At 43.6% G+C, this 26,752-nt stretch overlaps 1 protein-coding gene and 1 pseudogene across 3 annotated transcripts in view; one reads left to right on the top strand and one right to left on the bottom strand.

Moving 5' to 3' along the window:
* The window catches only part of SHROOM4 (shroom family member 4), a 268,891-nt gene that overhangs the window by 206,377 nt on the left and 35,762 nt on the right, over positions 1 to 26,752 (top strand). The window contains exons 1-4 of one of the 3 annotated variants that reach the window (XM_045050331.1): positions 12,397 to 12,843; positions 14,814 to 14,855; positions 17,747 to 17,881; positions 20,249 to 22,745. In XM_045050331.1, coding sequence (XP_044906266.1) covers positions 17,826 to 17,881; positions 20,249 to 22,745 — 2,553 coding nt within the window. In that variant the 5' untranslated portion in view covers positions 12,397 to 12,843; positions 14,814 to 14,855; positions 17,747 to 17,825. Of the gene's footprint in view, positions 1 to 12,396; positions 12,844 to 14,813; positions 14,856 to 17,746; positions 17,882 to 20,248; positions 22,746 to 26,752 lie in introns of those variants that run through there. The other 2 variants (XM_045050330.1, XM_019823826.3) reach the window with 2 other exon arrangements.
* LOC111558817 lies at positions 4,975 to 5,074 on the bottom strand (annotated as a pseudogene).

Raw genomic sequence — 26,752 nt, 5'->3', positions numbered from 1 at the left:
ATATTAAATAACTAGCCCAAAGCACCCATACAGCTAGCAATGATGGATTCAGATCCAGTCTGGTTACAGAGCATATGCTTTTAATACTACTGTACCATACTGCTACCCAGGGATAAATAAGAAGCTGTTAATAGTGGTTTCCCCAGGAGTGTGGGAGACTCATTTTTTATTGTATATGCCTTTGTACTGTTTGAATGGTTTGCCTTCTGTGAGTATTGCTTTAAAAAAAAGAAATAACTAAAAATCAACTTGTCCAAAATTGGATTGATTTCTCTCTCCACTCTTCTGGTATTGGTGATGGGCTGAATCATTTACTGAAGTGAGAAATCTGGGAGACATTCTGGACTCTCTCCTCTTCTTTACTCCTCACATCTGTCCAATCAGGCACCAAGATTTATTGGTTCTACCTCCCAGATAATTCTCAGATATACCTCTCCACTCTATCCCTGAATTACAGATAACTTGGACTGTAACATTTATTTCCTGAGTGGCCCACCTGCCCCTTTTCTCCCTATGAAACGTCAACTGATAACATCTTTCCAAAATGTAAATCTGGTCCTGCCACCATCGTGCTTAAAATCTTACACTGGCCCTCCAGTGCCTGTGGGGAAAGTCCAAACTCATTAACATGGCAACTTAGTTCTTCCATGTTCTGGCCCAGCCTGCTTCTCAAGCCTTACCTCTCACCACCCCTCCTCTCACGTCCTATCCTCAGAACACCATTTTTCCCACACGTTTCCATAATTTTCACATGCTATTCCTTCTACAGAAGTGCCTTTCATCTGGGTCAATCCCTACACTTCCTTCAAGACCAAACCTCAAGCATGACGTCCTTTATGTAGATTTCTCTGCCTGCAGGTTATTACACGTTATGTATTCTATACTGGGAAGGTCAGGATACCCCAAAGTCCCATGGTATCTCAGTGTCCCACAGGAAATATCTCCAATGTCAAAGCCCTCCTACCTGAACACTGTGTATTCACACTCCTTGCAGACTCCCAACATGGATGCAGTATCCTGCGGCCTGCTCCTCTAGCTCTCCCCCCATGGCTAGTTCAGGGTCTTTTCCCCAGGTCTCCTTACACCTCCAGCACTCTTCTTGGTCACCTGGGACATTTGAGAGACTTCCCCTTTAATTCTCAACTTTAGATTCATCATCCTCCCCTCCCCATCCTTTTGTCTCTATCTGTAGGCAAGGCAGGTGAGAATAGTGGTTAAAAATGTGGGCTCTGGAGCCAGACTCCCTGGGTTTCAATACTAACTTTTTAGTTATGTGATCTTGAGCAAGTTACTCAGCCTCTCTGAGCTGCTGATATTCCCCTCTGTAAAATGGGGATGACAATAGTAGTGCCTGCCTCGTAGGGTTGTTATGAGTATAAAATGTTTTAATATTTAGAACACATAGTAAACATTGTGTTTTTGAGATTAAAATGCCCAAATTATGAAGTGGGAGAATCTTCTCAAATTGGCATAGGAGGCAAGCCTCTTTCTCCTTTGGAATTCTTTTCTACTAAAGGTGGCTCCTTAAGATTAGGACCAAGTATAGGTGAGAAATCAAGAATCCCCACCCCTCCTCAAGTCTCCTGTAATTCTGGCTTGTTTCCTCAAATGGATGGATTGAAAGCTTCTCTTTTTTTTAATGTTTATTTGTTTATTTTTGAGAGAGAGAAAGAGTGTGAAAGAGTGCAAGTTGGGGAGGTGCAGAGAGAGAGAAAGAGAATCCCAAGCAGTTGGCAGTTTGGAGCCAGAAGCAGGGCTTGAACTCACGGAACCATGAGATCATGACCTGAGCCAAAATCTAGTCAGACGCTTAACTGACTGAGCCACCCAGGCACCCTGGATTGAAAGCTTCTTGAAGGCAAGGATCATAGTGCAGACTTTTAGACTCTTTGGCCCCCACTAGACACATAGTAGAAACAGGGTTTATTTCCATCACTCTTAAAATTAAATCCAGAGTCCTTAGAATGAGCCACTCACCTGGCCCCAGCCTCCTTCCTCAACCTCATTTCCTCCCCTTCTTTGTTTTGCTCATTCCATTCCAGCCACGTTGACTTTCCTGCTGTTCTTGGACGATGGAAAAGTGATCCTATCTCAGGACCATCACCTTTGCTGATCCTTCTGCCCAGGCACATTCTTATGTGCCTGACTACTTCCCTGAGTTAGGCCATTGCTCGAGTATCACCTCCCAACAGAGGCCTTCACTGACCACACTTTCTGAAATAGCATTGGCCCCCACACACTCCTGTCAGTCAGTCCACCTTTACCCTGCTTTCTCTGTCTTCAGAGCATTTACCACGACCTGACATATATTTCATATTTTTTTAGTTGAACCCCATGAGGAGTGAGATCTTGTCTGTTTTGTTCATTGCTTTGTCCCCAGCACCCCAGAATAGTGCTTGCTTGGCTCTCAATAACTAACCAATAAATGAATGAATGAATGAATGAATGAATTCAGTGCAAGTACCTATGAAGAAAAGGGAATAACAACAAATTCTGTTCATTGCTAGAATTTTGAATACTTTATAATTTTAATTCCATGATTCTTTTAGCTTTAGCTTTTTCAGAATAAATCTATATTTATGTATGAGTTTTGTTTCAATTTTACAAACATTACCCTGACAAAATTTAAAATCTGGTTTAAGTCAAGTCCAATTTTTAAAAAAAAATACATGATCTGTTTGTTCTCCATCCCAAGGGAAAGGAATGTGTATGATTGAGTGCATGAGTGTATGTATGTATGAGAGAGAGAGAGAGACAGAGAGACAGAATGAGAGAGAGAACAGTTACCTGCAGTGAGGAAATTGGATAGGGAGTGGGTTGGGGAGGCATGAGTAGGGGAGTTCATGTTACCCAGAAGGAAAATAATTTTGTTTCAATTGCTGCATTTTTTTTCTAAATTGTTGTTTGAAAATCCTGTAAAAAAAATGAAAACCAAAGAAATGAAAAGCTTGGTCAACCAGAGGTTTGTAAATGTAAATACATCAGATCAGGAAATTTCCCAGGGGCTCATGCAGGACATTGTGGAACCACGTGAAAGCTTTTATGAAGTGAAACTTCAGAAGAGGAGATAAATATATGGCAGCTGCTCTCCAGCTCATATCCCCTTCAAACAGGGAAGATGTGAGCAGAGGATTGCCGTCTTGGTTCTGGGACCTTCCTCACCATGAAGTAGTATGTTCCCACCCACCCCTGGAGCCCGCATTCTATTCAGGCAGCCCCTTATATTGTGTATACAGCCACTGACAGTTGAAGAGAGTCTCCCAGCCTGCCCTGGAAGACAAAAACCCATTTAAGTCAAAGCATCAGCAGCCAGTATTTTAAAGAAGCCATTTAAAAATCTGTTTTAAAAAATATATGGTAGCATTCTTTAAAGCAATGGCTTTCAAACTTGGGTATGCATCAGAATCACTTGGAGGGCTTGTTAAAATTCAGATTGCTGGGCCCCACTCCCAGAGTTTCTGATCCAGAAGGTCCAGAGTAGGGCCCCAGAGTTTCATTTCTAACAAGGTCTCTGGTGATGCTGACGCTGATCTATATAACAAACTTTGAGAACCACTGTTCAGGGAAAAAACACAGGAATTTGGAGGCAAAGAACTTCAGTTCAAGCCTTGTGTGATTTATTTCACCTCTGAACCTGAGTTTCTTCTTTCCTGAAGTGGAGTTTATAAAGTTGTTTTAAGAATTAAATGGAATGGTGTCTATGAAAGTTCTGTGTGAACTGTGAATGTGGTGTACAAATATTAGCAATCAGATGGCTTTACAGATGGTACTTACTGCCACACACCCCCACCAGATTTTCCTGTGGCTTGTCCCCTCTCCATGCAATTTTGTCCCACCAAGTTCATGAGGCACTTGGGAAAAAACTATAGCCAACAAGGCCTTGAGTAGCAATTTTTTTCAATCCACTGGGCACAGCCTTGATGCTGACTTTGACTTGACCTTTCTTTTCCTTTGCCTGGTTTCCTTCAACTTGCCCCTTGTCCTTCCAGCCCTGGCCACCTCTGACAGCAAAGAACAGCTCCCATTGCTAATATTGTGGTAAAAAAAAAAAACTGTCAGATGGAGGTTTTTTTAATTAGTACAATAGACAGAGGAATCCACCACCAAAGAGCAAAGCATTTGTTGGGGAAGCATTTTGTTAGGTTGGCGGGCTCTAGGCTGATTTATCTGAGGGCAAAATACAGATGTTTGAAATAGTTAAGTATACGAGTATTACAATTATACAAGTATTATGAGTATTGCATATTCCTAACTTAGGAATGTATCAGACAGTTGCATCAGATGATTGTCAGGGTAAATGATATGCCCATGTAGAATGGTGTCTTTTTTCTTTGAAAACTTTTTCTCATTCAGCTCTAATACATGTGTAGTGTAGAAAGCTTTGAAATTTTTTAAAGGTATAAAAAATAAGAATGACCCTTAATTCTGCCACACAGAGACAAACACCCGCTGGTAAGATATTGATGTATTGGCATTCAGCCCTATAATATGTGTAGGCTTGTATATGAATATATATATACATCCATATATATTTTTTGAAATGGGCGGATACTATGTACAGGTTTGGATGCTTTTTCTTTCACTTGCCATTATATTGTGAGCCTTTTCCAGGATCATTAAGTAGTCTTGAGAAACATGGTTTTTAATGGCAGATTATTTTTCCTTCATGTAGATGTACAATACCTCCCTTAACTCTTCCTAAATGTTGGACAGTTAGGATATTCCTGTTTTTACCTTTATAAATAACTCTGCAGTAGATGACACTTCATGTACACAAATCAATGTGTGCATCTCTAATTGCTCTCTTAGGGTAGAATCTTAGGAGTGGAAAGACTGTATCAAAGGGTAGGAACATTTTTTAAAACAGATATAATTCACATATCATAAAATGCATTACCTTCAAGTGTGTAATTCAGTGGCTTTTAGTATATTCACAAGGTTGCACAACCATTAATACTGTCTAATTCCAGCGAAGAAAAAATGGAGTGCTTCATAAATTTGCATGTCAGCCTTTGCAGGGGCCATGCTAATCTCTGCATCATTCCAATTTTCATGTATGTTGGCTGAAGCAAGCACAATAGGAACATTTTGATGTCTCTTGATATGGCACATTTCTTTCTAGCAAATGTACACCCATATCCCTTCCCACCCAGGAATGTACAAGAATGCCCATTTCCCTGAAATTTTACTGACACTTAGTTTAAATATATATATTACCAATATCATTGAAAGTGACAGGGCGCCTGGGTGGCCCAGTCGGTTAGGCATCTGACTTAAGCTCAGACCATGATCTCACAGTTCCTCAGTTCAAGCCCCATGTTGGGCTCTGTGCTGATAGCTCAGAACCTGGAGACTCCTTTGCATTCTGTGTTTCCCTCTCTCTCTGCCCCTCCCTGCTTGCACTCATGCATTCTCTCTATATATATCAAAAATAAATTTAAAAAACATTTTAAAAAATTTAAAAAAGAAAATGACATTTTATTGTTTTGTCTCTTTGATTAGCATGTCTTCTTCTCCCACCTAAACTCTAGCTGTTCTACAGGGACCTGTCATCCATGGTCTTTCCTTTGCACACATTTACCATAGGCAGTCATAGCCAATGCAGCATGTCAGCTGCCTTCTCTCAGAATAATGACCACATGTCCATACCCTGCCCTAACCTCTTTCTAGCGCTGTGGCCCAGACACTGAGCTGCTTGCTGGGCATGTCTATCTACATAATTTGATAGCATGTGAAACAAATTCATGTCTAAAATCAAACATTTCTCTGGCTCCTGCTCCAACTTCCCTATCTAGGTTGGCACTACCATTTTTCTTCCACGTGCTTCATGGTCATGTTAACCCCCTTCTCATATTTAATGAGTAGTCCAACCTTGTTGGTTCTGTGTCTCATGTTCTCTTTCCGTCTTTCCCTTCTGTCATATCCCCACTGTCGTGTTCTAGCTCTATCTTTTATTGTATCTATTGTGTAAGCCTCCTCACTTCATGCTTTCAGTATTTATCCACACAATTCAACCTACACATGACTACCAAAATAACCTTCCTAACATACTGCTTTTACCATGTTGCTCTCCTATTCTGTATCTTCCTAAGCCTCTCTCTTGCCTATTGGGTTATGTGAGGTAAATACACTGACACTTAAAGCCCACCGTTTTCTTGCATCATTTTAACTTTACTTCCTGTGTGCCTTATATAAACTGTGCTTCATTCAGCGTATTCCTTCTTTTCCCACTCTTACTTATGCAAACCTGGCATGACGTCTCCAGTCTCCTCCAGTTTAAACCGAGTCTCGGTTTAAACTGGAGGAGACTGGAGACGTCATGCCAGGTTTATATATACAATGGAATACTACTTGGCAATGAGAAAGAATGAAATCCTGCCATTTGCAACAATGTGGATGGAACTGGAGGGTATTATGCTAAGTGAAATAAGTCAATCAGAGAAAGACAGAGTTCACTCATGTGGAACTTGAGAAACTTAACAGAAGACCATGGGGGAGGGAAGGGTAAAAAATAGTTTCAAACAGAGAGGGAAGCAAACCCAAAAGAGATTCTTAAATACAGAGAACAAACTGAGGGCTGATGCGGTGGGGGGGTATGGGAGAGGGGGAAATGGGCGATGAGCATTGAGGAGGGCACTTGTTGGGATGAGCACTGAATGTTGTTATGTAAGTGATGAGTCACAGGAATTTATTCCTGAAACCAAGAGCACAATGTATACACTGTATGTTAGCTAACTTGACAATAAATTGTATTAAAAATAATAAATAAACTGAGTCTTCAAGATTTAGCCCAGAGGCACTGTGAAGTCTTCCTTAATTAACTTGTGCTTTCTCCTTTTTTAAACCCTCATTTTGTTAGCATTTCCTTCAATGACATAACTTTCTGGTTAGGGTTTAGTGGTTACTTAGGTATTTCTATTCATCCCCTCTCACATTGTAAATTCTTTAAGCACAGGGATTATATCATCTTCATTTTGGCATGTTCCATAGTACCTCTCCAAGCACCTTAAATTGTGGATGGAAGCTCCATAAATGCTTTAATAAGAGAATGGTGAAGATTGCTGACTTTTTAAAAAATATATATACTACTAATGAGTCAGTTTCAGGAATGGACTCTGTGTTAAGAAGGTACATAGGGCCACTTGTACCCCAATGTTCATAGCAGCACTCTCAACAATAGCCAAATTATGGAAAGAGACTAAATGTCCATCAACTGATGAATGGATAAAGAAATTGTGGTTTATATACACAATGGAATATTACGTGGCAATGAGAAAAAATGAAATATGGCCTTTTGTAGCAACGTGGATGGAACTGGAGAGTGTGATGCTAAGTGAAATAAGCCATACAGAGAAAGACAGATACCATATGGTTTCACTCTTATGTGGATCCTGAGATACTTAACAGGAACCCATGGGGGAGGGGAAGGAAAAAAAAAAAACAGGTTAGAGTGGGAGAGAGCCAAAACATAAGAGACTGTTAAAAACTGAGAACAAACTGAGGGTTGATGGGGGGTGGGAGGGAGGAGAGGGTGGGTGATGGGTATTGAGGAGGGCACCTTTTGGGATGAGCACTGGGTGTTGTATGGAAACCAATTTGTCAATAAATTTCATAAAAAAAAAAAAGAAGGTACAGATGCCAAATGACCCAAATATCATGGCTTCTTCTTTCTCCCTCACTCTCCACATTCAATCCATCAACAAGTACTGTCAGCTCTACCTCTTCAAGATCTCTCGAATCAAACTTCTTTTCTCTACCCTACTGCTTCTTCCCTAGAATAAACCACTATTATCTCTTACCTATGAGAGCCTTTTTAACTGGTTGCCTGGATTCTACTCTCATCCTGCTTAAATTCATCAGCCAAGTGAGATATTTATAAAATGTAGATCATGGTAGTCCCCTGCTTAACAATGTCCAGCAGCTTCCCATTGCACTGAGAATTAAATACATACCTCTTACTTTGGCCTTTGAAAACTCTACAGTCTGGTCTTGGCATTTTCCCAACCTCATCTCCCACTGATTTCCACCTGGCTCACTGTGGTCCAGCTCTGCTGAGCATTGACCCTTCCTCATTTTCATGTTTGCACAAAGCAGAGGGAGTGGGTACTGTTGGTTCTACCAGGGTCCTCACTATTGTTGGCTAATGTCGTAGGGCTCCATGTCCTTCGTAGTGGAGATGAGTTGAAGACTGGCCAGAAGTAATTCTAAGGGCTTTGAGACTTAACTTTAGGAAAAACCTTTGTGGGTTTCACCATCCTCTTGAAAAAGTGGCATCTCCAGTACTGAGTCTAAGCTGAAGAAGATATTTGGCTTAAAGGGAAAAGAAAGGAAATCTTGTATTATTCCCATATCTTCCTTCCCAAGGGATACTACAAATATTACTAATAGAAACCAGAGCTGGAGGACAAACATCCTCCACCTTCTTTATCACTCTGGGTGTTGGCTTAGGAAATTGGGCATCACACCAGAAGCTGGCTCAACAGATGATTCTCTGTGAACCTATTGTCATTTTCCCTATATTCTCTCCTGAAGTCTCCCTCAGCCCTCTGGTGTTTCACTCTTAGCTTTTGTATATACAGGGAAGTGAGAAAAACTCTCTTTCATTATTCAGATTCTTGACTTGTTCACCTTGTTTCTAGAAGCTGTGAAATATGAACCGTCAACCTTCTTGCCTTTGGGATCATTGACAACAGTCTATGATGGCTATGTCTTATTAGACTGTACATAGAACTAAAATATACTCTCTATCCCACTCTGAAAGAGAATTACAGGTACTGTGCTTCTAAAATACTAAGCATTTTTAGCCCCTAATATTTGCAAAGCTCCCCTGCATCATTCATAGGTTACCTCTTTCCAGCCTTCTTTAAAAAAATAGGTGTCCCCCTGTTTTAAAGATTTCAATGTGAAAATTGATACATGAAAACAGAAGGTCAAATATAAAGACCCTTATCAGATAAAGTTATCATTCTCTAATTGGAGAGCCCAAAGGTACCTTCTGACACATACAACAGCATTTGAGGGAGTCTTTATTTCCACTGCAACATTCCCTTTCTTATTCACTGCCCTTGGTTTCCTTTTAGCCAGGGATGGATCCTGAGATGGAGGGTGGAGAGGTGGATCCAGCATATTTACATGAAAGAGCTTGACCTGACTGTTCAGAGAGGTGAGGGAAGGTTGGAGGAGGTAGGGAATGTGGGGAGACAGAAGTATACCAAAGACCCTCCTATGTAAAATACCCACATTTCAGATGACCGAAACTTTGACTTTCCCAGACAAGAAAGCCACTGTTGTAAAAGTTGTCTTTAAAATTATACACACACACACACACACACACACACACACACACACATGTTTCCCCTTGGTTTGGTCTGTAATAAGAAAGGGTCTCTGGATCACCAGGCCACAAGGTCCCCCACTAGCAGTGGGGTGTGAGTGGACCTTAGTAGCTCTGCATCCTTCCACGGTGATCAAGCAGCTTTTCCCCTATTTTGTCAGATAAACAAGCCATGCATTGTTCTGTCCACCGGTCTGTATGCAGGCTTCCCTTCCTGCAGAGCTGGCCAGAATAAGCTTGGACTCCTTCATGTGGGGCAAGTGGAATGTACTGTTCAGGGGGAGGCTAGAAGAACCACAGAAAGTAAACAAAACTAGTCAAGGACACTCTTTTGTGCTTCTCCTTATCTAAACACTTTCAAAAGAGGAAAGAGCCTGCAATAGGTTATATCCCAGACCTCGGATTAAGCACAATCCCAAGCAACACAGGCCATGTTTTCCTTCTTGCCCTGGGTTGGGGCAAAGCCATGGTTCTCTTTCTCTGTGTGCCTCTAAGTATTGCTTAATGGGTCTGCTGGGAGCCAGAATCAGAGATGGGTAATGCTGTCAGAAGATACTGGGGCAAGAGCCCACTAAGGCACCCCATCCAGAATTTTTGCATCTCCCTCTCCTCATCTCTCACAAGTGTTTGCCAGAGGATTCTTCTGGGAGCTAGCTTCTGGCTTATCTGCCACTTTCACCTTCATGTGCCCATCGTCATCTTGCATCCATGCCAAGTTCTTATTTTCTGAGTGCTTGGGAAAGAAGCAGTCATCTTTACCTTCCCCCAAATATAGGAGGTTATACTTGATAATGTAATCTGGAACTCAGCATTGATAAGTGAGAGGATTCCCCTTTTACCCTCACCCCAACCCCCAGCCTCTTTTCCAAATCCCAAATTGACCACACTGTTAAGTGTTCCTATTTTATCTTCCTTTGCCCAAGAATTTTTCAGGTATATTCCACCTGTGCCCACCTGCCTATCATATCACCTCATTTGGTGATTCCGCATCTCCTCCGCCTGCCCCACCTGTACCTCAGGAAGTCCCATGAACATGCTTGCTCCTCTACTCATAATTTTCTCAGCCTCACCTGGCTACAGACAGGACCCAACTCCTATCAAACTCATTGTTCTTTATTTTTTTAGGATGTGGGGATCAGCAGATCTCATCAGGAAAGCACTGTTTTGCACTGGGTTGCTGAGTGAAAGGAGGAAGGTACTTGATAACCAGAAGATTAGGGAAGGCTGGGCACCCAGGCCTGAGGAATGACATGAGAAGAAACTGTTTATCCTCATGCTTTTTCAGACCAAGAATTATTCTTTAGTATACTGTTAATGGTACTGTATTCCCCAGTGTATTGTCAAAGGATGGTGATCACACCAGCAGCATCAGCATTACTGTAGAGCTTGTTAGAAAGTTAGATCTGGAGCCTGCTCTAGACCTGCTAAATCAGAATCTGCATTTTAGCAAGATCACAGGTGATTAATATGCCCATTAAAGTTTGAGAAGCTCTTCTCTAGAGTATAGGTTTGGCTTTTGAACCTTCTTTTCTTCTTTTAAATGTTTTAATTAAGTTTTTATTTAATCCAAGGGTAGTTAACATACATCCTTATGTGAGCTTCAGATGTACAATGTAGTGATTCAACACTTCCGTATGTCTTCCGGTGCTCATCCCAACAAGTGTATTCCTTAATCCTCATCTCCTGTTTAAACCATCCCCCCACCCACCTCCCCTCTGGTAACCATCTGTTTTGAACCTTCTTTAAATTAGTCCTTTCTCATTAATCTTCATTTGGAATGAAGAAGTCATTTTTCATGCTATTAACAGTACTTTGCCCATTGCTATTTTGTGTAGAAGATAATATTAACAGAAGGTACCATTTGTTGAATGCCTGCAGATGAGAAAATGAAGGCTCTGTGACATACCCAAGACCAAACAAGTAGTGAATGGTAAAGCTGAGACTATAATCCATATTATACACCCATAAAATCCCCAAACTTTGCCCATACAGTACTAACTACCAAAGGAGGGCCTATGGGCTTACTTGGATGGCACCTGTCTTTTAGGGAGTAGACAAAAAGTCAACCCAGACTTCACTAGGTGGTACAGAGGAAAGAGAAGGGAAGGGGCCTCCAGGCATGATTTCCCCAGAGAGAAATGGCCTGAGCATACTTCTTGTCCTGAGGGAGCTCACATAAGCCTTCTTGGGCCAGAAATTGCTGGAATTAGGACCAGATGCCAAGGGAACCTGGAGTGGGGATCAGGAGTATTACAAAAGGAAACCCCCAACCCTAAATCTCTGAGAGAAATTAAACCCTGATGCCTGATTTTGGGCTTGGGATATACAACAAAATCATGTGGGGCCACTCTGGTTTCTGGCTATCACATAGGTCAGTGAGGACATCATTTGAAGCCCCAGCCTGGGGCCTAGGACTATTACATCATAACATGCTATAGCTGGAAGGGTTGTTTGTAACAATGGAGTCCAATGTTTTATTTTGCAGAGAGGAAACAGAAGCTCAGAGAATGGGAGTAAGTTGTCAGAGTTCAGAGAATTCATGGCAGGGCCAGGGATGCTGACTCCAAGCACCACCATCTCAGTTGCAAAATGAAGTTTTCTTTGGATCTTTCCAGGTGCCTATAGGAAGTGCAGACCCTGTAAATATGACTGAGACTGGTTTGTAAGTCTGTATAGCTCAGCAGGACATTCACCTTGGAAAATCTCTAGGTCACTATTCCCCAGCCATGTAAAATAAGCTGTAGTACTTACTACTTGCTCTTCAGGACCTGGAGTCTGCTAGGCTTGGCTGCTCCAGGCTTTCCTTTTCTGGGGCCCAGAGGACCCACGGAGATGGCTGGGTGGGGTCAGCTCAGTTCAGGAAGCACAGGAATTCTTTTAAGTGTATGTGTCTGGGGTATTTTTCTCTCTTACTTACGTGTATTTTTAAAAATTCTTTTTAGACACTAGCTTTATCTTTCCCAAACATCATTTCCTTGCTCCTTTCCTGAGTTCTAGCAGTGGCTGGGGGCCCAGCTTCCTTATTGGCCCCTGAGCTGTGGAAGGGGGTGGGCCAGGGCTCAGAGGAGGCTGGAGTAGGGAACAGGGGGACTGTTTATGCTTCTGGAACTGCCTTTCATCCTTCCCTTTGCCACCAGGGTACTGGCTTGTTTCTGGAGCAGCGTCTTCACTCCTGTCCTGCTCTTGACACTGGCTTTCCTTCCTCTGGCTGTGGCTGCATCTGGGTCCAACAGTTGATGGCCATACCTTGCCTTCAATGCCACTCCTCTCTGCTCTTGGAACTGGGGCCTGACTGTGCCTGAGCCCTTTGCATCGCACTCAGCAGCTTGGGCTGATGGCCCCTCATCTCAGGAAGTCTTAACAGGAAGGCAGATGGGTCTCACCTAAGGGAAGATCCAGCCTGCAGAAAGAAGCACTAGGAGCTGGCTGGAGGGGTTGTTGAGCACCTGAGCTGGCTGGATACCCAGTTTTTCTCCTAAGCCATCTCCCCACCAGGAGCAACTTCCATGGTAGGTGCTGCTGGTAGCCATGGCTGCTGCCTCTCTTCCCCCTTCTGCTTTCTTTCTTCAGTATCCCTTTATCTTTGCTTTCTAAGAAAGGAACTTTGGAGTAATGAATGGTACGGTATGTGTTCATGACAGTACCTGAGCCAGTCTTGGGAGAAAGGGCAGGCACTGATGCCATTCCTTCCATGGCTAGGCCTGGAGCTGCATGTTTGGTGGTTGGCATTTTCTCAACTCTCTGCTTCTTTCTCTTCATCACTCTTCCCCACTGCCTGAAGAAGGTATGGTTTAAACTCAAGGACCACCAAGACTTTCCCTTTCTGACTGCTTCTTGTAGAAACAGCTAGGAGAAGCCTCAGATATACAAGCTTGTTGAGTCAAGTCCCTCTTTGGGGAGGAGGAGTCCTGTAGTATCCTAGAAAGGGCTGGAGGTTCTGAGCCTCATCCTCATTATGTGTGCTCTTGGCAAAGCAATTTATCTGCGTCTCTGTTTCCTCATCTGTAAACTGAGGATAATAATAGCTCTTACTGATAAGGTTGGAGTGAGGACTGAATCAACTAATATATACAAAGTACTTAGTGTCCAGCACATCTAAGTGGTCAATTAATGGCCCCTGTTCTGTTTTTGTAAAGTTCATGGTATGTCAGGTACTACACTGAGTGGTTTCACACACAGGGTTGCATTTAATCCAGGCTATAATTCGTGAGTAAGGGGTTCTCTTCATAGTTTTACAGACAAAGAACCTACAACTCAGAGAAGTGACTTGCCCAAGGTAACACAGCAAGGAGTGGAATGTCAGTGTAGATTGTCTCCAAGTCTAGGGATGTTTAGTAATAATACTAGACTGAGTATTAGACCCTATTGATAGTTTCCTCTCCTTTTCCAAACTAGAGCTAGAAGTCTCCAGCTCTGGCTACAGTTCCTCTGCTAGGATTTTCCTTCCCATAACTTGTGGTTTTCTCTCAGTGGTCCCAAATCCCTATTGCCTTGCTTCTGTCTCTTTGGGATTGTTTCCAACTCCTGGAGAGACCCTAGATAGTAGATGCCTTTGTTAGCTACATTTCAAATTGTGGCTGAGGAGTGGTGTAGCCAAACCTTGAGAGCAGATAGACAAATCTGGTGGGAGTACTTTTGAACAATCCAGAAGGACAAGTCTGAGCTGATAACCTTTATTATAGTACGTGCTATTTATTGACCACTTGTTACGTATCAGGCTCTGTCTCGGATGCTTTGAAAATATTATCCCTAATCCTCACCATAACCTAGCCAGGTAAGGATTATTGTTCCCTTTTTCAGATAAGAAAACCAAAGCTCAGATGGGTTAAGTGCCTTGCGTACAGTCACACATCCAAATTGGTAGAGTTAGGATATGAACCGAGATCCACCTCACTCATGTTTGTTTCCTTCCTTACTGGCCTGATACAGTTGGTGGGATGAGACTGTCATACATGAAATGATGATGTGCAATATAAAACATAATATTATTATAAGATAAATTGTGAGGACTAGATTACTAAGGGCAAGCACCCTGGAGGACATGGTACTTGAGCAGCACCTTAAAGAATAGGTGGGATGCAGACTGGCAAAATTAGAGGGGGATTCCAGCTGAAGAGAATAGTCAGAGTAATAACTAAGATAGGTTGAGGGCTTACCAGACCTTGTTCTAAGCATTCGACATACATTGTCTCATGTGATCTTTACAACCCCACGAATTAGCTATTTTATCCCCATTTTAGAGTTCTGAGAAGTGAAGTAACCTGTGCAAAGTAATAGTCTCATAAGTGGGAGAGCTGGGATTCAAACTAAGGTGGTCCATCTACAGAGCCTGTGCTAGATTCTATTGGAGAACCAATGGCAAAAGTGCAAAGTTGCTTACAGGACATGACTGGAGCACAGATATGGGAGATTGGGCCAGGTGGGTAAAGATAGCTCATAGACAGCTTTGAACATCTCACCCGGTTTATATTTGATGCAGGACAGGGGAAGAAACATGGAGCCAGGGAAGATTCTTGAATAGGTGAGTGCCACAATTCAATTGGTGTTTGATGTGATATGACCCAAAAGCAATTACTGGAGATGGAACAATGAGAGACTGGCTGGCAGACTGACATGGTATTTTGGACATTATAGTGTTAAGGGCCTGGACTAGAACAGAAGGTGTTGGTGGTGGGTTCTGTGGAGAAGTGTAATTATGTAGAATAGAATCAATGAAAATGGAGAGAGAGAGAGAGAGAGAGAGAGAGAGAGAGAGAGAGAGAGAGGCAAAGCCAGAAAGATATAAAAGAAGACCCAGTAGAACTCAGTGAAAGATTGGATGGCTGGGGGAAGATGGTATCAAGGCTGATCACTCACATTTTAAATCCTGGACTCTTCAGAAATCCTGGATGTGGAAGAAGGGCCCAAAATAAGAGAGGTGCCTTGTTCTCCACTGTATCTCAGCGCCTGGAAGCATAGTACCTAGTAGAAACACATGGCTCTTAGTATGTAGCAATACACAGTACTTCTGTCAGCTGCTTTATCTACAGTTGTTATTGGATGACTACCAGGTAATATTAGCTGGAAATATTTCTAACAACATGGCTTTGTGTGTGAAACTCTGGAACAGGCACCCCACCTCCTCCTGCTCTAAGGTCTTCTTGTACCTCTAGATTCCCTACTGGGCATTTTGAAACCCATAATAGAACACTATAGTTAAAAGTGGGGGCCTCACTTGGCATTCCTCCCCATAAATCTAGCCAGCGCTGCTGACCTGTGGTTCTGGTTCCTGACCTTTGACAAGCAGCTTCCCTTGCCCTTCCTCTTACACCTCCTTGTCCATGTCTGGCCTGTTACCACTCAACCCTTGTTTTCCCTAGCAAGGCTGTTCTCCTCAGGACTGCCTTTTTAGGCCTTGGGCCTCTAGAACCTTGTACTGCTGGGATTTTCTGTGTTTCCACTAGGGTGAGGGGCATTCCCAGCCAGGATGGAATCCAGCTCAAGTCTATCCACTACTGCTCCTAGGAGGTAGAGAGCTGATTTATCTCACTAGATTACAAGCTTGTTCAAAACAGGGGCCATTATCTTAGTCAACTCTGCACTGTTAGTGTCTAGCATGGAGCCTGCCACAGTAAATGACTGAATAAATTAAAGAGGCTATCATCTCTCTCTCTCTCTCTCTCTCTCTCTCTCTCTGTCTCTGTCTCTCATCTACTTATTTATCCTCCTCTTACTCTGTCATTCATCCCTTTCTCTATCATCCATTTCTCTCTACTATGTATTCCTCTATAATCTCTCTCAGTTTTCTCCCACTGTGTCATTTGTTTTCTCACTCTTTGTTTTTAATTTTTTTAATGTTTATGTATTTTTGAGAGAGAGAGAGAGAGAGAGAGAGCATGAGTGGGGGAGGGGCAGAGAAAGAGGGAGACACAGAATCTGAAGCAGGCTCCAGGCTCCAAGCTGTCAGCACAGAGCCCGATGCAGGGCTCAAACTCACGAACTGTGAGATCATGACCTGAGCTGAAGTAGGACACTTAACTGACTGAGCCACCCAGGTTCCCTCCCTCTCTCACTCTTCTCTTCTCTTTCTTTCTTTCTTCTTTCTTTCTTTCTTCTTTCTTTCTTTCTTTCTTTCTTTCTTTCTTTCTTTCTTTCTTTCTTTCTCTTTCATTCTTTTTCTCTGTTTCCTTCCCCCCCCCCAATCTAATCAACCTTCTCCTTATCTTCTGGTGAATTACCCAGGTCCCACGTGTGCTCTTCCCCATGTCATTCTTCTCCACTTGTAAGGGTGGTATCTATTCACGGAGAATATACCAGAGGACAGGAATGGGTCTTGTCTATGCCAGTCAGTACAAGAGTATGGCTGCAGCCTCCAGCACCAGACACCTTGTGGTTGCCTCCAGGGCATTGGCCTCAGACCTGTATCCCTCTATGTACCCCCGCCATGCAGAGCAGACAGTCTCTCTGTCAGCCCAGCACTGCATCACTCACCACTTGGTGCTGTTTTCCCTGGCAGGAGTTGGGGCTCCTTGTCCCCCTCTGCCTACAAACTCAGACATCTCACCTCTGTGCCCATCTTATCCTTCACTCCCTCAGTGCCTTCACCATGCTTTATTCGAATTAGCTCTCTTTCCCACTAATCTGTAAGCAAAGACTATGTTTGATTCATCTTTGTATCCCCAGAGCTATACACAGACGGTACATTGTGAAGAAGTAAACATATAACAAATGCTTATCACAAGAACAAGTGAAAATTGGAGGATTTGCAGCCTGGTGTTGACTTCTTTGAACTTCTCTATCACTTGCCTATTTTTTTCTTTAAAATTTTTTTTAATGTTTATTTATTTTTGAGAGAGAGTGTGAGTGGGGGAGGGGAAGAGAGAGAGAGAGAGACAGAATCTGAAGCAGGATACAGGCTCCCAGCTGTTAGCACAGAACCCGATGTGGGGCTCAAACTTGCTGACCACAATATCATGACCTGAGCCAAAGATGGACACTTAACTGACTGAGCCACCTACGCACCCCCTGCCTATTCTTTTCTTAGAGAAAAATGGGATGTTTGTCCAGATTGATTTTTTTTTCCTCAAAGACAACTTAGGGTAGGCTCAGTGTTGATTGGGCAGCAGTACTCATTTATTCCACAAATACTTACTGAGCATCTACTATGGGTCTGGCACTGCTGTGTGTGCCTGGGATACACCCATGAGCAAGATAGACCTGTGAAACTGACATTCTGTATATCCATGCCTCATCCTCAGCACGAAGAAGATTTGAGTGCTGGGAGCCGAAGAGGGCCACTAAGATTCCCATACCAGCTCCTTGCAAGATGTTTTACTTCATTTAAGGGAAAGAGGGGGTGGGGGTGGAAGCTGCATGGGAAGTGATTTCAGCTCTGGTTCCCTAAGCTGACTTCCTGTCCCTTTCTTGCTGTAGGAGAAACGCCCCTGTCAGTAGGCCACACTCATGGCATGTGGCCAAGCTGCTGGAAGGATGCCCTGAAGTGGCTACCACCATGCATTTCCCTTCTGAAGCCTTCAGCTTGTCCTGGCATTCCGGCTGCAACACAAGGTGAGTCTAGAACCCTCCCCTTCAAGATGAACTGGAGGGTAGACCATCTGGCCACTCCTACCCTTCTGCTCTAGTCCCAGATGCATGCTATAGAGCCCAGAGTGCTATAATGGAAAATGGAGTGGGAATCCATAGTACCTGGGTTCTAGTCCTAGGCTACTTACTGATAATTCTCTGTGACTTTGGGACAGTCCCTTTCCTTCTAGAAAATGTTTCCCTGAAATACTGCACTTGGCTTGCAAGACACCACACTCTTCTACTTTTCATCCTATTTCAGTGGCTGCTCATTTTCAGTCTTTTCCCCTAGTTCCTCCTAATCCCCCCGGGTCTCAATGCAGGAGGGCACTGGGGCTCAGTTCTGGTTCTCTTCTCTAGCTACAATGACTCACTGGTGATCTCATCCAGAGTTCACCAGCTCTGTCACAGGGCCAAAGCCCTCAGAATGGGCACCTCTCTGAAGAACAGGGTCTATTTGCCATGAGGATCTCTCAATTCAGGGGGCCTAGTATTGTCTGTTGTGAAAACAGCTGCCCAGAAGGGGAAGAGAACTTTTTCTGCAAACTCAGAGCCCAGAGGGCTGCTGGCCTCAGCTATATTTTCCATTCCACAACAAGAACTTCCCTCTAAGAAGGAATTTCTGGTGATGAGGCTCAGGGAAGCTAAGGATTGAGTTTGCCCCCAGTCAATGACTTTATTTAGCACCAAAAGACAGGAGCTCCGGGCAGAGGCAGTTCTGTTCTGGAAGAATACACTGAAACACATTCTTAGCTTGGCTCCTATTTGAGTGGGGGTATGGTTGTCTGCAGCAGGAAGGGTGGTAGGGTGGGTGGCAGGTTGCCTTACTAACAAGGAATTGATGGATTCTTAGTCCAGAAGTCACGTGAGCAGAGTGGCTAAGTGGCAAGGCAGGAAGCAAGTATGAAGGGAGGTTGATCTGGGGATCTTGGGAGCCCTTGCCACCTCTCAGTTCTGGGTCTATGAACTATGGCCTTTCTGAGAACAGTCTGTGACCTCAGAGGTTCTAGGCATAGGGAGTTACTGGCATGACTTGGCTCACTTTGGCTTTGTTTGTGGGAAATGGTACTTAAAATTCAAGATTGTGTCTTATCCCAGTTCCTTCCTTGGTCTCCCTGGTTTGGCTTTGCTATGGGGGATGAGGGAGTGATGAGTATGCAGGGCCAACCATAATATCAACACTAGTGATACAGAGGGTGCTGATAACAATATAAATTAAAACAAAAAGCAAGAGAGCAGCAGCTAGCTGTGTATTGAACCTTTGCTAGTTGCCTGGGCTGCGACAAGAGCTTTACATTTATTAACTGATGCCACCAACAAAGCAACCTGATATTATATTATTATTATTAATACAGATATTATTATTATTCCAATTTAACAAATAGTATAGCAGAAGAGCTAAGACATTGGACTCACAGAGGCTTGGGTTCAAATTCCAGCTTTGCTTCTTTAGCAGCTATGTGAGCTTGTCAATTTACATTGCTAAGCTTGTTTTCTCAGTTATTGTTTGGGGGATAATAATCTGTCCCCTTCAGTCTGAAATGAGACATTGTAAAGTGCCTGGCACATTGTAGGTCCTTGGTAAATGGTCAGGATCACTACTACCAAGAAGAGAACCAGACGCTGCCTAAATTCCAGCCCTGTCTGGGTCACAAGCTACAGCTGGGTGATCTTGAGAAAATCACCTCCACAAAATCACTTCCTTTTGCAGGGCTCGCTTTACTCCAGCAATTCTCAAAAGTGTGGTCCCTGGACCAACAAAGAGTACCAATATCACCTGGGGACTTGTCAAAGGCAAAAATTCTCAGGATTCACCCAGACTTAACACTCTGGGGATGGGGCCCGAAAACCTGTGTTGTTTGGACAAGTCCTCCCTGTGCTTCTGATGCACATTCAAATTTGACAGCCAGTGATTTACAAAGTGGGCTGGCTGAAATTGAATCAACCCTTTAGAGTCTCTCTCTAATACTAATATTCTGTGATTGTCTCTCCTGGCAGAGAGCCACATGCTGACTTCCTAAGGACAGTGACAGGCCAGAAGCAATTCTAGACTCACTGGTGGCAGGGAAACAGAGCATAAGCCCCAGTGGAGTTCTTACACTTTTAGTCTTTGGGATCTTGCCCTCTCCTGTTTCCATATGTTGTTTTGTCTCCCATTTTACCACGTCTCTCTGGAGCCCCAGTATCCATATCTTTCTCTGTTTCCCTTCTTCCTTTTTTTGCCTTATCTCCTTCTTATTTGTGACACGGGTGCCTCTGGGTTGTTCTGCCTTCTCCCACGGCAGGGCTGGCCATGGCGGGAGAGGGATGTGGTAATTTGGCTAACTAACCAGTGTGCCCTGTGTCTTGCAGTGACGTGTGTGTGCAGTGGTGTCCACTCTCCCGGCACTGCAGCACTGAGAAAAGCAGCTCCATTGGCAGCATGGAGAGCCTGGAGCAACCAGGCCAAGCTTCCTATGAGGGCCACCTCTTGCCCATGGATCAGAACATGTACCCCAACCAGCGTGACTCAGCCTATAGCTCCTTCTCAGCCAGCTCAAATGCCTCTGACTGTGCCCTTTCCCTCAAGCCAGAAGAGCCAGGCTCTGCAGACTGCATCATGCTAGGCCCGGGGCCAACAAAAGCTGCCAGTGGCCGGCCCAATGTGACTGAGACCTCTGGAGGTAGCCGGCGCACCACCAATGGGGGCCACCTGACTCCCAGCTCCCAGATGTCATCCCGTCCACAAGAGGCCCACCACTCTGTGCCTGCCAAGGCTATCAGAGGCCCACCACAGCCTCCAGTGAGGCGAGACAGCCTTCAGGCCTCCAGAGCCCAGCTCCTTAATGGAGAGCAGCATTGGACCTCTGAGCATGTGGACTCCTTGCAGCAGAAGGAGATAGTGAGCTTAGACACCGTGCTATCCCCAAGGAACCCTAACAGGTTCTGCTGCCTCAGCGGGCAAGACCAAGTGACAAATGAGGGCCATCAGAACTGTGAGCTCAGCCAAGGTCCTGAATCCGGCCAGCAGGACTCTGAGCATCTACTGATGGAGGCCTCAGCCAAAGCCGTTGGATTCCCAAAAGTGTATGACAAAGCTTCCAGCATAGATTCCAGCCCACTCAAGAAGGCTTCAGCAGAACCAACTAAGGCTGCTTCTCTTGGCAGCCCTCCACACCTCACAGGACCCACGGGGCATCGTCATAGTGCCCCTGAACAGCTTCTGGAATCCCATTTACAGCATGTACACCTTGATATGAGGGGCAGCAAGGGAATGGAGCTCCCAACCGGGGAGGATGGGCATGAGTGGACTCTGTCACCTTTACATAGCAGCCACACAGGGAAGAAAAGTCCATGTTCCTCCACAGGAAGAACCCAGGACCAGCCTAGCAAAGAGAGAAAGACCAGGCAAGTGGATGACAGGTCTTTGGGTTCAGGACACCAGAGCCCAAACAGTTCCCCACATGGAGAGGCTGATGGACACCCTCCAGAGATAAGTTTCCGGGACCCAAACAGAGCCTGTAGAGCAAGCAGTGAATTAGCCAGCCAGCAGCCCTCTGCCTCTGGCTCCCTTGTTCAACAAGCCAGGGATTGTTATTCAACCACTAAAGTAGCTGGCAGCATGGAGGCTACTGAAGAAGGGGACACTGAACCCAAGGAATGTGGCCAGGTAGGTGAGAGACGAAATAGAGGGCCCCGGGGCCGCTCAATCCAAAACCGGCGTAAGAGTGAGCGTTTTGCTACCAATCTGCGTAATGAGATTCAGAGGAGGAAGGCCCAGCTCCAGAAGAGCAAGAATCCCTTGTCACAGCTGTGTGACACTAAGGAGCCAGTGGAAGAGACTGAGGAGCCCCTAGAAAGTACTCCACGTTCTGCCTCGAACTCATGTCTTCTATCTTCATATAAAAAACCACCTAGCCCCAGGGACAAGCTCTTCAACAAGAGCATGATACTCAAGGCTAGGTCTTCAGAGTGCCTCACCCAAGCCACTGAGAGCCATGAATCTAGGACAGGCTTAGAGGGACAAATAAGCCCTGGCCAGAGGCCTGGCCAGCCCTCTTTTGGTCTGAACACCTGGTGGAAAGCATCTGACTTGTCCTCCTCAGACTCTGAGAAAACAAATGTTCACCGTGGAGTCTGTGGAGGTCACTGGAGATGGTCTCCAGAGAACAATCTACAGCCACATGTGGCACTATCCATGGAAGGCCCTTCTAACCCAAGTGACAGCAAGGAATTGAAGGTTTCTACTGCCCAAGCTGGGGAGGAAGCCATCCTCCTTCCCTTTGCAGACAGAAGAAAGTTCTTTGAAGAGAGTAGCAAATCCTTATCTACATCACATTTGCCAGGTTTAACCACTCATAGCAATAAGACTTTTACCCAGAGACCAAAACCTATAGACCAAAACTTCCAGCCAATGAGCTCCAGCTATAGGGAATTGAGGCGCCATCCAATGGACCAATCATATCATTCTACAGACCAACCATATCATGCCACAGACAAATCATATCATTCGGTGTCACCCCTTCAGTCAGAAACTCCTACATACTCAGAATGTTTTGCAAGCAAAGGTCTAGAACCATCCATGTGCTGTAAGTCGCTGCACTGTGGGGATTTTGACTACCACAGGACCTGCTCCTACTCCTGCAGTGTCCAGGGAGCCATAGTCCATGACCCTTGCATGTATTGTTCTGGGGAAATCTGCCCTGCTTTGCGAAAGAGAAATATGATGCCAAACTGCTACAACTGTCGGTGCCACCACCACCAATGCATCCGGTGTTCAGCTTGCTATCATAATCCCCAGCACAGTAGCCCTGAGGATGGCAGTTTGGCACCTAGCAATACTTGGAAACCCAGGAAGCTGACAGTGCAGGTGAGGACTTGGTTCTTGGATACTTTTGCTTCCATTATTCTCTTGGTGAGGAGAAAGTGAGGCAAATCATTGGAAAATGTAATGATTACAATTCCTTTAAACTGTATAGCCCTGGCTTCTCCAAGTGGTAGCTTAGTAACTTTGGGTAAGACACTCAACCACCAAAGTTGCAATTAACCCATCTTTAGATGAAAATGACATTTGCCTCACAAAATGGACAGAACTGGGATGTATATCCTGACTGTAAAATTGGTATCTGAGTGACCTTGAGCAAGTAAGTCATTCAACCACCAAAACTTGCATTACATGACCTTTTAAAAATGTTATTTATTTATTTTGAGACAGAGAGAGAGAGAGAGAGAGAACATGAGCAGGGGAGGGGCAGAGAGAGGGAGAGAGAATCCCAAGTGGGGTCCACACTGTCAGCGCAGAGCCTGATGTGGGGCTTGAACTCACAAACTGTGAGATCCTGACCTGAGCCGAAACCAAGAATCAGATGCTCAACCGACTGAGCCACCTAGGTGCCCCACAGGTACATGATTTTTAAAGGGGAAAAAAACAGAACTTTTACCTCATAAAATGGCCAGTACTGAGAGAAGTCTTATTACCTCATCTCTAAAGTAGAGGAAAATAATGGCTGCCTCATATATCAGTTGTGAAGATCAAACAGGTCTAATGCTTGACAGAAAATAGCACTTATTCCCTTCCAATTCCTGCTTGAAAAACTACTTGGACCTGCAAAATTTGTAAATGTCCCCCAGGTTTTCTAAAGAACAAATCCTTATGCCCTTCTCCAGCCTATCTTTGTCAGAGGCCCAGGTCTAGACTAGCTGTTGTTATACTCTGGTTATAACCTACACCCCACCCCCAAACACAGGCTACTACCAATCCCCCAAGGGACTCCTGAGAGGATCCCCTATGTCCTTACCAGCTCACTGCCAGGTTCCTTCCCCATGGCTTCCCTAGCGCCACCTTTTGGCTGGTGCACTCAAATCAGAAGTTAATTCTTGTGTTGAACTGTTGTTGTAGAGGCAGACACTCCTGAATGACTTAGTGTGTGGAGTTCTTCAATACACATTCTTTGAAGAAAAAAAAAAGGAAACTTAGGGGTGAAAGAAGCCTTACACAAAAGAGTATATGCTATTCCTTTTATGTAACATTCTATAACAGTTATTCTGTGGGAAACAAGAAAACACTGGTTACCTACGGAAGGTGCCACAGAGATTGAGCAGGAAAACGCATGAGGGAACTTTGTCAGATGGTGGTAGTGTTCTGTCTTGATAACCATTTGAGTTACACAGGTGTATGCATTCATTGAAACTCAACAAATGTGCACTTAATACTTGTGCATTTCCCTGCAAGTAAATTTTGCCTACAAATATTATAAACAAATATCAAGCTTTATTTAATATGTATGCTGATGTTTTTGAAGTATATTGATGTATACAACTTATAGTTTTCAGCATACAAATGTTGCAAATATTTAGCTATTATCCCTAGAATTTCATGGTTTTGATGCTATTGTAAATGGTATTGTTTTCTTAATGTCAAGTTAAAATTCATTGTTAATACTATATGGAAATACAATTTAATTTTGTATATTGGTCTTGTATCCTGCAACCTTGCCAAACTCACTAGTTCTAGTAGCTTTGTGGTAGATTTTAAAAAGATTTTCTATATAGACAATCATGTCATCTGCAAATGAAATTGTTTTTTATCTTCCTTTCTATTGTGTATACATTTTCTAGGGGAGGGGGGGCCTTCTTGCACTGTCTAGGACCTCCAACACAATGTTTAGTAGAAATAGTAAGTGTGGCTAGTGTTGCATTGTTCCTAATCTCTCCATATTAAGTTTGATGTTAGCTATAAGTTTTCATAGATGCCCTTTGACGGCTTGAGGAAGTTCCCTTTCATTCCTAATTTGCTGAGAGCTTTCGTCAGGAGCAGATGCTGGATTCTTTAAAATGCTTTGTCTATATCTATTGAAGTGATCTTATAGTTTTCTCTTTTACTCTATTGATACGGTGAATTCTATTGATTGGTTTTTGAAATAAGAACAAGACTAGATTTGCTAATATTTTGTTAGGGATTTTTGTGTTTATGATGATCAGGGATTTTAGTCTGTAGTTTTCTTATAATGTCCTTGTCTGGTTTTCATGACAAGGTGCTGGCCTTACCAAATATGTCTGGAGGTTGTTCCTCCTCTTCCATCTTCAAAAAGAGTTTGCATACTACTCGTATTATTTCTTCCTTAAATGTTTAGTAAAATTTATCATCGAAGCCATCGGGACCTGGAGTTTTCTTTGTGGAAATATTTTAAACTACAAATTCCATTTCTTTAATAGATACAGGTCGTTTCAATTATCTTTTTCTTCTTGAGTGAGTTTTGGTAATTCATCAAGAAAAATCTGTCTATTTTCTTTAAGTTTTCAAATTTATGGGGATAAATCTCTTTGTCACTTTAAAAATGCATCAAGAATGTAAGATAGATTGGTGGATGGGTAGAGGAGTGAATAGGTATGGAATCAGGCAGATGTAGTAACATAATCATTGCAGAATCTAAGTGGTAGGTATATAGATGATTGTAAACTTGTTCAACTTTTCTGGATGCTTGGAAATACTTAAGACAAAATGTTGAAGCAAAGAGGAGAGGAAATATAAAATAATGATTAAAAAATCACTGATGCTGGAACCAGACTGCCTGCATTCAAATTCCTAAGCTTCCCCATGTGAAAAAAAAATGCAAGTAATAACTTACTTCATAAGTTGGTTGAGAGGATTAAATGGTGGAACATGGGTAAAGCACTTAGAACAGTGACTACCAGAGAGTTATCATCTTTTGAGTGTGAGTTATTGTCTCCTAAACTAAAGGGAGATTTGAGCTTAGTTTGAAATGTTTGCTGAAAGAAGGTCCTGCGAGTAGACAGTAGAGGAAGTAGTCTGAAGTTGGGGGAAAGGACATGATGGCTTGCAGGAGTATTGGCCCAGAGCTGGTAGCTCCATAAGAGAAGGAGATGAAATGTGAAGGTTGCAGCAGTTGGTAGCAGCAATGCAGGTGTGCCTGTGCCCACACCATGCCTCTCCTTTTGCACTCTGAAGGAAGGGGACACAATGGGTTCCCAATGCCAGTTAGACCAGCTCAGCAAGTCTGCTTATACACTAGGCTTTCAGATATGTGAAGCCACTTCATGCCTGTTTCTTCCCCTGCCACCTGAACACCCACATGTACATGCCAGACATAGGAAAACTTACAATATGGGATAGGACACCCCAGGTCAAATGACCAAGGTAGTTGTGATGGTCAGTGGCTGTCTGAAGTAGGGTTGAGATTCTGCTCCTTATGGCCCCTGAAAGAGGTTAGGGAGCTAATTAGCTCCTTAGTACTTTAAGAGAACTAAAATCATCATGCACTTACATTCCTCATACTTCATGCCAGTTAGTTTTTCACATATTATCAGATTATTTCATTTAACAATTGTTTGAGATTAAGGTATAATAGGATCCCCATTTTTAAATTATTTTTTATTTTTTATTTTTTTATGTTTATTTATTTTTGAGAGAGACAGAGTGCAAGCAGGGAAGGGGCAGGGCGAGAGGGAGACACAGAATTCAAAGCAGGCTCCAGTCTCTGAGCTGTCAGCACAGAACCCGATGCAGGGCTCGAACTCACGAACTGCAAGATCACGACTTGAGCTGAAGTCGGACACTCAACTGACTGAGCCATCCAGGCACCCCTAGAATCCCCATTTTATAGCCAAGGAAGCTGAGGCTCACAGAGGTGACACATCTAGCAAGTGGCAAACGCAAAACTTGAGCAACATAACCGTAACTGACATTTGAGTATCCACTTTGCACTCAGTATTATTCTAGGCACTTTATATGTATCAACTCATTTAGTCCTGGAAGCAATCGGGAAATAGATACTGTTATTATGATGATCTCACTATTAAATAGCTGGGGGAGATAAGCTAAAGAGAAGCTGTGTAGTTTGCCTGAAGTCATACCAC

Source organism: Felis catus, chromosome X, assembly GCF_018350175.1.
Source record: "Felis catus isolate Fca126 chromosome X, F.catus_Fca126_mat1.0, whole genome shotgun sequence".
Lineage (NCBI taxonomy): Eukaryota > Metazoa > Chordata > Mammalia > Carnivora > Felidae > Felis > Felis catus.
The sequence above is the reverse complement of the archived record's forward strand: the minus strand, read 5'-3'. Positions and strand labels throughout refer to the sequence as shown.